Raw genomic sequence first — 11,383 nt, forward strand, 5'->3', positions numbered from 1 at the left:
GACTCTAAAATATGCATTTAAGTGTTTATTTTATTACTCTCTATCGGTTTATGTCTGTAGATTTCGATTACAGTATGTATCTTTAACAGTTTCTCAAAATTAGTTTTTTTTTCCTCATTAGCTGAGCCAAAAAACTCCATTTAAAGGGATAGTTCACTTAAAAATTAAATTTGACATTTTCTCACCCTCAAGTTGTTCCAAACCTGTATGAGTTTCTTTCTTCTGATAAAGATATTCTAATGCTGGTAACCAAACACTTAACGGTAGCCACTGACTTCCATAGCATGGAAAAAAAATGCCATGGAAGTCAGTGGCTACCGTTAAGTGTTTGGTTACCAGCATTAGAATATCTTTATCAGAAGAAAGAAACTCCTACAGGTTTGGAGCAAGTGGAGGGTATAGGTAAATGATGACAGAATTTTCGTTTTTGGATGAACCATCCCTTTAAGTAGCATCAAACCTATCTATATTCTAGTGTTTTCTGATTTACAGAGTGGTTAAAAAGACCGTTCCAAAATGCTCTGTAAAAACCTTTTAACTGTCTGATATGTCAGCAAAATGAAACCAGTGCTTATTTAATTATAATATCTCATTTGCATATTTAAACATTTCAGAACACTTATAATACAAAAACAGTTGCCTCTGGGTTTTTTTATTTTTTATTTAAGACTGACAGGAACGCAGTGAGTGAGCTATGGCCCGAGTTGGATGGAAGTTTGTCAGTGCCTTATGAAATTGATTCTGTTATTGGTGAGTTTCTGCATGTTTGGTGTTATGTTTTCTGCAGATATTACCCTATAATGTGCTCTAGTAGTATAGTCACAATTTCAATGGTTGGATCTGTATGATGTGTGTTTAAGTAATAACAGGTGACGATGCATTGATATTCAGAGAATTTGTTTGTTTCTGTAAATGGTCTTCAGAGGGCAGGACTAAAGACATTCTTAATGCCTTGAATATGATCTCCAAGAAGACCTGTGTCAGATTCCGTCCACATACTAATGAAACTGACTATTTGCACTTTGAATTGGGAAATGGGTGAGTCACAGATTTTAGTTTGACTAGGAAAAAAAAAAAAACTAATTTATAGGGAGTTTAATTCAGTGTCTTTGTCAGGACACATTCACAGTGTATTTCCATCTTGGAAGAAGTCTGAAAATTTTTCCATCTATTGCCGTCTAATCTAGTTTGCTGTTTCCTGAAGGTGTGCGTCTTACGTCGGATGTAGGGGGGGTGAGCAGCCTCTTCTGATTGGGCCAAAATGTAAAGTTGGGAACATCTGCCACGAGATCCTTCATGCCCTCGGCTTTCACCACGAGCATTCCCGCTATGACCGCGGTGATCATATCACTATACTTAAAGGAAACATTGCCTCTGGTACAGTATGCATACTATTACATTAATTCAGCATTTCAGCACAATTTAATTGCTAATGGAATTCCTGTCATAATTTGTAAAACTAAAGGGCTCAAAGTGGAGTTCTCTAAAATCACATTCTATAGATCCACTGAAATTCAAATGGGAATTTCAGATTTCCAGTAGCATTTTATTTGATTCCAAGATCCCTTTTTGATCCCATTGGGGTTGGTTCCTAATTATACTTTTATTACGTTAGCGTTAAAGGGATAGTTCACCCAAAAATTAAGATTACCCTATGATTTACTCACCCTCACACCATCCTATAGGTGTATATGACTTTCTTCTTTCAGACAAATACTATCGGAGTCGTATTTTAAAAATGTCCAAGCTTTATAATGGCAGTGAATAGGGGTCGAGATTTTCAAGCAAAATAAAGTGCATCCATCCATCCATCATAAAAATAATAATAAAGTACTCCACAAAGTGGGTTAATAAAGGCCTTCTGAAGTAAAGCCATGGTTTTTTTTATTTATTTATTTTATTTTTTTTATTATATAAAGAAAAATATCCATATTTAAAACGTAATAAACCGTAATCTCTAGCTTCCGCTAACTGTCATTTGCGCGTTCACGAGAGAGTGCCGTTCCAGCGGATGTAGGGTGTAGCGTAAACTCCGGTGAGAATATGCTAGTCTCGCGAGAACTAAGTTTTGTTTACTGCAAAGGAAAACCAGTCTCCTCTTGGCTTATATCGAAATCCTCCGATATTTTTCTTTACAAATCCTCGTTTTGTACTTCTGATTCGTGACTGGTGTTTTGTTTTGCTCTCTCTTCTTAAATTGACATCTTGCACACTTTAATGCCCTTTGAATGGAACACATACGCTCCCTTCGAACTGGAATCATGGCAGAATATCCTGTGTAGTCCACTTCGCACTTATGGTATACTTAACTTTAAAGCTAATTTATTCTGTGCTTGTAATATTGGACTTTTGCAACATATTTCACCATTAAGAAAAAAAAATTCACATATGAAGTAGTCAGAAAAATCAAAGTATTGTCTCCCAATATAGGCTTAAAGATATTTAAAGGCTTAGTTTTATGATCTCTAGTTTATTTATTATTATTGTGGCGGGGAAAACAATGCAATGCAATACAGTGATGAGTGAGAAATGAACAAATAAACCATCCTCAAAAGCTTGATTTGATCATATTTGATACTCGCATTTAACATGATTTAAAACAAACAAACAACAACAAAAAACAATGGATGATCAAGTCAGCTATGTCACTTCAGTCCAGTAAGTGTTCATCTTAAAATATTGATAACTAAATAAAATTTTCTTGTTTACTTTATGAAAATCTGTAAAGATTTTACTGCAAAAGTATGTGTACCATGACCTGAACGGGTCACTGATACTAAAAGGCCTTTAACTTGCTGAAGTATGAACCATCAATCAGACGACATAAGGCATGCAGTAGATCGAGTACGACAGGTTTTCCAGCAAAGTTTTGATCATGTTGATAATTTGGGGGCCTTAGAAATTTGAGTATCAAATATGATGCAGTAGGCAGCCAGTAAGGGTTGTGGAGTATTAATGCATCAGTTACTGGTTGTACTGCCCACTTTTTATTTTACAGGGAAAGAGGACAATTTTTTGAAGAGAAATGGGAACACCTTTGGTCTGGAGTATGACCTGGAATCAATTTTGCATTATGGAAAGTAGGTGTTCCAGTCGAACCGTATTCTGTAGTGTGCATGGCTGTCTGAGTGCATGAAGTCATATTTATGATGTGCGTTTGGCTGGCTGAACATTTCATTAGTCATGTTTTTGTTCTGTTTTGCAGCAATTATTTCTCTCGCAATGGAAAACCCACAATTCGGCCCAAAGACAGCGGTGTAATTATTGGCCAGAGGACTCACTTGTCTGATCTGGATGTGCAAAGGATCAGGAAGCTGTACCACTGTGGTACGTCATGTGCACTTATCATACCAGGGTTATTATAGTTAACTCAAACTAAAACCATAAAATAGATGTTACTTAAAATAAAACGTTAACTGATGCAAAATATAAACTTAAAGCAAAATTTCAACCAAAAATGAAAATTTGCTAAAAATGTACTCGCCCATCCAAGATGTAGATGGTTTGGCGAAATGTAGCATTACATCACTTTCTCACCAATGGCTCCTCTGCAGTGAATGGGTGCCGACGGAATGAGTTCAAACAGCTGATAAAAACATCACAGTAATCCACATGACTCCAGTCCACCAGTCAATGTCTTGTGAAGTGAAAAGCTGTGTGTTTGCAATAAATCCGTCATAAACATGTGTCCTCTCACATCAAAATCCACCAACATATTTGTTTAGTACCGTTTACTGTTTCTCTCCTGATTCAGACAACATGACTTTTCAGTGGAGAAAGCAATATTATGGACTCGTATTTTAGCCAGAAGCAGCGGTTTGAAGTTTAAAAACGTCCTGTTTATTCTAAACTTTTAGAATGTTTCACTTCACAAGACATTAATAGATGGATTGGAGTGGTGTGGATTACTTGTGGATTTTTATCAGCTGTTTGGACTCTCATTCTGACGGCACCCATTCACTGCAGAGGATCCATTGGTGAGCAAGTAATGTCATGCTACGTTTCTCCAAATCCGTTCTGATGAAGAGAATGAATTTGATCAGATGGCAAATTACAAAACTTCAGAATTTGCTATATAAAAATGGAAAGCCATATGTAGTCCAAGAAATTGTGATCCTGTCAAACATTATGTATGACCTGCTAGCGTTCTGACGGCTGAGGAGAGGAATTGAACACTCAATAACAGTATCTCTAAAAGACCTGATGCAGTTATTTGTTGTTTTTATTTTTGCCTTACCGTTGTTCTGTGATTTTGACATTGAGAATTGGTGCTTTCTCCATTTCATCCATTGCAGAAAACAAGGATCAAGTGAAGTGGTGATGTGTCCAACCTCACAACTGCTCTGGTTGGCTGTGTTGGCTGTCTACTTGTTGATGACAGGAATTCTGAATCTAGGAGGACAAATAAAGTTCTGAAGATCGAAAAATGTATGGCTCATTCTGAATTTATGCCAATAATATTGTCTAATTTAAAATAAGTTCATTGATTTACAGGTCCTCCAGTCCCCAGTTCTTGTTCTTATTGTCATTTTTATTTTGTCCAGTAGGTGGTAGTCACTGTGCACTTTTAGTTGGATAATGTGAATGGAGCCTCTGTTGCCAAAAAGACGTATGAGGCTCAAATGTACTCGCAGTACCATTTCATTAAGTCAGTTCTATGGCATATTGCAGTGTAGTGTTTTTCTTTTGGATTCTTACATGATTTTGAGTTTAATTTCACCAGCATACTTGCTAAGCACAATCCGTGTTCCTTGTTTGGAGAGCTGAATCTGTTGCAGTGCATCTGATTGTTTTATTGTATTTTGTAAAAGCAGCCTTAATATGTTCAGTGATTCTAGTAAACCCTATACTTCATTACCTTTAATTGTGGCCTTCTAAATACTAGACAGGTTGTACGTTTTTATTCATCAGACCTCTTTTGCATTTACAAGTTCCATGGTGATTTTGCGTCTGGTGTTTTTAAACGTAAGTGGCTGTTTAAAGGGCCACTTAGACTTAATTAATTTTACTTTACTAACTTTTTTTTATTTATTTTTTTAGACGCGGTTACATTTGAACCACTTACCTAATTTTCACATTCATTACAGGATTATAAAAAAAAAAAAATAAGTTTACCATGAGGAGGAGTGATTCTCTGACGTGACGTCATGAGAAGAGGGCATCTGCGTGACGTCATGACGGGAGACACAGAGACGCGCTCTGTTAGACTTTAGTCAGTTCATTCCGGCTGATGCGCAAAGTTTATTGGAAACATCTAGGAAAAGAAATTGGAGTAAGACTAAAATAACGGAGAAATGAAGGATTAAACATTCTAATTCTCAATTTCTTTATTCAGTTTATGCTGGGGAAGTTTATTTAAAATATTAAAAGCAATTATTTAACTGGAGCGTTCCTTCCTGGATTTTTTTTCTTTCTCTGACAAGGAACTGTTTATGCAAAGATCGTTCGTCGTTATAGTGTGTCAAACTATAGTTTTGGCTTTGCTTGTGCGTGTATGGAGACGGTGAGCCTTTTTACGCACCTTGACAATTTCAGAGCTGCTCCGAAACGCATAAACCCACGGAACTACCATGGTTGAATCATTTTTATATTTCTGTATTCCATAGATTTTACTATCTTAACGTAGTGTTTTTTTTTGTTTTTGTTTTTTTTTTGGTCCTTGCGCGTATTTGTTCCAATGCTGCAAATGCGCCCTACCTCATGTTTTTGGATTGGAATCGGAACAGATATAGCAAACGAGCCTTTTTGTGTAGTTTGAGTGACTTGTCATGTCTAAAAAGAGTTTGGCTTATGCTGCGGTAAGTTAATACCGCGTTTTTATTAATAATGACCGGTTTTGTACTTGTGAAGTTGACTGACTGCACGACCCCGCTTTAAATGCAAATGAAACATCTTGATTTGCCAAAGGAAGTATCTGGAGGATGTCATTCTTTGCTGTAAAGACTCATTTTATTCATGTCACTTTCAACGATTTTCTAAAAGACTGTTTGTGGAAGGGTTACACTAGGATTTAAGTCTACATCAAAGACTGCTTTGCACTTCTCTGTCCAACCTGGAACTTAAATATGACCACGATACTGCCTTCAGATGTAGCGTGTAGTAATTCCAGTACTCCTTATTCCCCTGAAGCCACGGCTGCATTTGCCACCGCAATGACACTCATCATGCTCTTCACCATCTTTGGGAACATCTTAGTGATCATTGCCGTCCTGACATGCCGCTCTTTGCGAGGACCTCAGAACCTGTTCCTGGTGTCCCTGGCCGCGGCGGACATCCTGGTAGCCACCTTGATCATCCCGTTCTCCTTGGCCAATGAGCTGATGGGCTGCTGGTACTTCGAGTCCTTTTGGTGTGAGATCATCTTGGCTCTGGATGTGCTCTTCTGCACATCTTCCATCATACACCTGTGTGCCATCAGCCTGGACCGCTACCTGTCCGTCTCCCAGCCGGTGCAGTACGCGTGCCAGCGCACCCCTTACAAGATCAAGGGGGCCATATTGGTGGTGTGGCTCATCTCCGCCATCATCTCTTTCCCCCCACTGGTCTCCATGAATAAGACCCCTTTGGCGAAGGATGGGGGCGGCCCACAGTGCAAACTCAACGAGGACATCTGGTACATCCTGTACTCCTCCATCGGGTCGTTCTTCATTAATAGATGGATTGGAGTGGTGTGGATTACTTGTGGATTTTTATCAGCTGTTTGGACTCTCATTCTGACGGCACCCATTCACTGCAGAGGATCCATTGGTGAGCAAGTAATGTCATGCTACGTTTCTCCAAATCCGTTCTGATGAAGAGAATGAATTTGATCAGATGGCAAATTACAAAACTTCAGAATTTGCTATATAAAAATGGAAAGCCATATGTAGTCCAAGAAATTGTGATCCTGTCAAACATTATGTATGACCTGCTAGCGTTCTGACGGCTGAGGAGAGGAATTGAACACTCAATAACAGTATCTCTAAAATTGATTTTAATGATTTTATTTTTGCCTTACCGTTGTTCTGTGATTTTGACATTGAGAATTGGTGCTTTCTCCATTTCAGACAAGGGACAAAACAAGGATCAAGTGAAGTGGTGATGTGTCCAACCTCACAACTGCTCTGGTTGGCTGTCTTGAATGGTTACTTGTTGATGACAGGAATTCTGAATCTAGGAGGACAAATAAAGTTCTGAAGATCGAAAAATGTATGGCTCATTCTGAATTTATGCCAATAATATTGTCTAATTTAAAATAAGTTCATTGATTTACAGGTCCTCCAGTCCCCAGTTCTTGTTCTTATTGTCATTTTTATTTTGTCCAGTAGGTGGTAGTCACTGTGCACTTTTAGTTGGATAATGTGAATGGAGCCTCTGTTGCCAAAAAGACGTATGAGGCTCAAATGTACTCGCAGTACCATTTCATTAAGTCAGTTCTATGGCATATTGCAGTGTAGTGTTTTTCTTTTGGATTCTTACATGATTTTGAGTTTAATTTCACCAGCATACTTGCTAAGCACAATCCGTGTTCCTTGTTTGGAGAGCTGAATCTGTTGCAGTGCATCTGATTGTTTTATTGTATTTTGTAAAAGCAGCCTTAATATGTTCAGTGATTCTAGTAAACCCTATACTTCATTACCTTTAATTGTGGCCTTCTAAATACTAGACAGGTTGTACGTTTTTATTCATCAGACCTCTTTTGCATTTACAAGTTCCATGGTGATTTTGCGTCTGGTGTTTTTAAACGTAAGTGGCTGTTTAAAGGGCCACTTAGACTTAATTAATTTTACTTTACTAACTTTTTTTTATTTATTTTTTTAGACGCGGTTACATTTGAACCACTTACCTAATTTTCACATTCATTACAGGATTATAAAAAAAAAAAAATAAGTTTACCATGAGGAGGAGTGATTCTCTGACGTGACGTCATGAGAAGAGGGCATCTGCGTGACGTCATGACGGGAGACACAGAGACGCGCTCTGTTAGACTTTAGTCAGTTCATTCCGGCTGATGCGCAAAGTTTATTGGAAACATCTAGGAAAAGAAATTGGAGTAAGACTAAAATAACGGAGAAATGAAGGATTAAACATTCTAATTCTCAATTTCTTTATTCAGTTTATGCTGGGGAAGTTTATTTAAAATATTAAAAGCAATTATTTAACTGGAGCGTTCCTTCCTGGATTTTTTTTCTTTCTCTGACAAGGAACTGTTTATGCAAAGATCGTTCGTCGTTATAGTGTGTCAAACTATAGTTTTGGCTTTGCTTGTGCGTGTATGGAGACGGTGAGCCTTTTTACGCACCTTGACAATTTCAGAGCTGCTCCGAAACGCATAAACCCACGGAACTACCATGGTTGAATCATTTTTATATTTCTGTATTCCATAGATTTTACTATCTTAACGTAGTGTTTTTTTTTGTTTTTGTTTTTTTTTTGGTCCTTGCGCGTATTTGTTCCAATGCTGCAAATGCGCCCTACCTCATGTTTTTGGATTGGAATCGGAACAGATATAGCAAACGAGCCTTTTTGTGTAGTTTGAGTGACTTGTCATGTCTAAAAAGAGTTTGGCTTATGCTGCGGTAAGTTAATACCGCGTTTTTATTAATAATGACCGGTTTTGTACTTGTGAAGTTGACTGACTGCACGACCCCGCTTTAAATGCAAATGAAACATCTTGATTTGCCAAAGGAAGTATCTGGAGGATGTCATTCTTTGCTGTAAAGACTCATTTTATTCATGTCACTTTCAACGATTTTCTAAAAGACTGTTTGTGGAAGGGTTACACTAGGATTTAAGTCTACATCAAAGACTGCTTTGCACTTCTCTGTCCAACCTGGAACTTAAATATGACCACGATACTGCCTTCAGATGTAGCGTGTAGTAATTCCAGTACTCCTTATTCCCCTGAAGCCACGGCTGCATTTGCCACCGCAATGACACTCATCATGCTCTTCACCATCTTTGGGAACATCTTAGTGATCATTGCCGTCCTGACATGCCGCTCTTTGCGAGGACCTCAGAACCTGTTCCTGGTGTCCCTGGCCGCGGCGGACATCCTGGTGGCCACCTTGATCATCCCGTTCTCCTTGGCCAATGAGCTGATGGGCTGCTGGTACTTCGAGTCCTTTTGGTGTGAGATCATCTTGGCTCTGGATGTGCTCTTCTGCACATCTTCCATCATACACCTGTGTGCCATCAGCCTGGACCGCTACCTGTCCGTCTCCCAGCCGGTGCAGTACGCGTGCCAGCGCACCCCTTACAAGATCAAGGGGGCCATATTGGTGGTGTGGCTCATCTCCGCCATCATCTCTTTCCCCCCACTGGTCTCCATGAATAAGACCCCTTTGGCGAAGGATGGGGGCGGCCCACAGTGCAAACTCAACGAGGACATCTGGTACATCCTGTACTCCTCCATCGGGTCGTTCTTTGCCCCATGCCTCATAATGATCCTGGTGTACGTTCGCATCTATCAGATTGCCAAGAAGCACAGTAGATGTCCTCCAGGAGAGCCAAGGAAAGACTGCGCAGGTTGCGTCACTCCGGGACGGGAGCTGCAGAACGGGAAAAACCAGGGAGGTGTTGACCCTGCAAATGTCCCGAATGTTCCCAATCCGGCTGCATCCAGATCTGACACCATAAACCAGGCTCAACCACCAGCAGAGAGCCGGCAGCAGATGAAAGGCTCAAGGAGGTGCAAGGACAACGAGGACAGTTCGAGCTCTGGCTCTGATGTTGAGGTAGTTGGGGGACATAATGCCAACAGGACAACCTCCAACATGGGGGCACTGGAGCCTGGCTACCAGACGTCCTCACCAACCCAAACGTACCGAAACATCATCGCAACATCAAAGGGCAGCCAGCTGGCCTCTTCCAACATGAAACCAGCAGGAACATCGAACACCAGGAGGAAAGCCATGATCGTCCGCGAGAAGCGTTTCACTTTCGTCCTTGCGGTCGTTATTGGGGTTTTTGTCATCTGCTGGTTCCCGTTTTTCTTCAGCTACAGCTTGCAGGCCATTTGTCCAAAGGCTTGTGAACTGCCGAAGGCACTTTTTAAGTTCTTCTTCTGGATTGGCTACTGTAACAGTGCCCTGAACCCACTCATCTACACCATCTTTAACAGGGACTTTCGTAAAGCCTTCAAAAAGATTCTGTTTAAAAGGTGTAAGGACTGTTCTTTTTGAAAGCAGACAACATTGAAAAAGAGTTTTATACCATAAAGTGTCATTTGTTTTCTCCAAAGGTGAAGCTTACGAAAACTCAGACATTTTCATGACAAAAATGCCTTTTAGCCCAGGTTTCCATTATTGTATTTTCTGCTAGTTTTACTTCTGAGAATTGATAATAATAATAATAATAATAATAATACACACACACATATATATATTATATATATATTATAAACGTAATTTTATATTGTGTAATTTCTTCCTCTTAATTTCAGTACTTTTTCTCATAATATATATAAATAATTAAAAGATTGGAAATTTCACCTATTCTGACGTTTCATTGAAATACCACAATCGAGGGATCTAGCTACTACAAACAGCAAAGATCGTTTGACAATTTGTTTTCCTTGCCAAAGAAACTAGCCATTTCCAGATAATTTTTCGTGTAAATCAATGTTAAGTATTGCATGTTCAGTATTGCCTTTGAGTCTTTATAAATGTCTTTGTAAGGCAGTGTTTTGGAAAGAGCATGCTTAGTTATTTTATTTTTATCCTTTAATTGTCATGTCAAAATAATGCCACAAAGCAAAAAAAAAAAAGAAAAAATAATGACCATTAAGATACCGAAGAAAAAAATTAAGCAAAATAGAACTAATTTCTTTTGATTTTGTGGTGAAAAAAAATGACCTGGACACTTTTTTGAGAGGATTTGAAATTCTTTCTTAAGGATAAATACATATCTGAGAATCACACAGTGATTTACTCTGTATCCAGACTTTTAATTAATTTGCTATTTGCTATTCTCTTGAGCATTTGATGGCTATCATTTCATCAGCAGTTCCCTAGCCTGGACTGAGCTGATATATCTGAACATTCTGTTCGTTTTTGTTTCATCAGCTGAGGTGCCACATCAAACATGAGAAACTCTCGTAAGATTGTGCCGGTGTCTCTCCAGAGATGCTCTGGCATCCAGGATGTTGCTTGTGACCTTTCCAGTGTACTTTCAAAGACAATGCGGCTCTTTCTCAGAGACACCGCTGGCTTCGCTGCATTGCGAGATCACAGAGCTGGATATGAGAAGATTTCAGAGAACTTCACCTCTCTGGGAAAGTGCAGAACTCTTAAAGCCCAAGCGAGGCTTTGCTCTGTGGGGTGAGAGAAAATAAAGCAAATGCGTAGATGTTTCGATTAAAAGCATGATTTTGACTGACATTTTTGCTGGTTTTCAGATTTTA

The 11,383-nt window shown here is 39.0% G+C and overlaps 2 protein-coding genes across 3 annotated transcripts in view; both read left to right on the plus strand.

Moving 5' to 3' along the window:
- Positions 1 to 7,189, plus strand: part of LOC107758644 (zinc metalloproteinase nas-14) — a 7,776-nt gene extending 587 nt beyond the window's left edge. For both annotated transcript variants that reach the window (XM_016576433.1, XM_016576435.1), the window contains exons 5-10: positions 669 to 750; positions 924 to 1,038; positions 1,205 to 1,377; positions 2,999 to 3,080; positions 3,206 to 3,327; positions 7,047 to 7,189. In XM_016576433.1, coding sequence (XP_016431919.1) covers positions 669 to 750; positions 924 to 1,038; positions 1,205 to 1,377; positions 2,999 to 3,080; positions 3,206 to 3,327; positions 7,047 to 7,081 — 609 coding nt within the window. In that variant the 3' untranslated portion in view covers positions 7,082 to 7,189. The remainder of the gene's footprint in view (positions 1 to 668; positions 751 to 923; positions 1,039 to 1,204; positions 1,378 to 2,998; positions 3,081 to 3,205; positions 3,328 to 7,046) is intronic.
- On the plus strand, positions 6,656 to 10,163 carry LOC107758642 (alpha-2B adrenergic receptor-like). The gene is made up of 2 exons (XM_016576427.1): positions 6,656 to 6,668; positions 8,854 to 10,163. Exons 1-2 carry the CDS (start codon positions 6,656 to 6,658, stop codon positions 10,161 to 10,163), a joined length of 1,323 nt encoding a protein of 440 aa, XP_016431913.1.
- Positions 10,164 to 11,383: the final 1,220 nt, after the last annotated feature.

This window comes from Sinocyclocheilus rhinocerous, unplaced genomic scaffold (genome assembly GCF_001515625.1).
Source record: "Sinocyclocheilus rhinocerous isolate Xijiao unplaced genomic scaffold, SAMN03320098_v1.1 scaffold623, whole genome shotgun sequence".
Classification (NCBI taxonomy): domain Eukaryota; kingdom Metazoa; phylum Chordata; class Actinopteri; order Cypriniformes; family Cyprinidae; genus Sinocyclocheilus; species Sinocyclocheilus rhinocerous.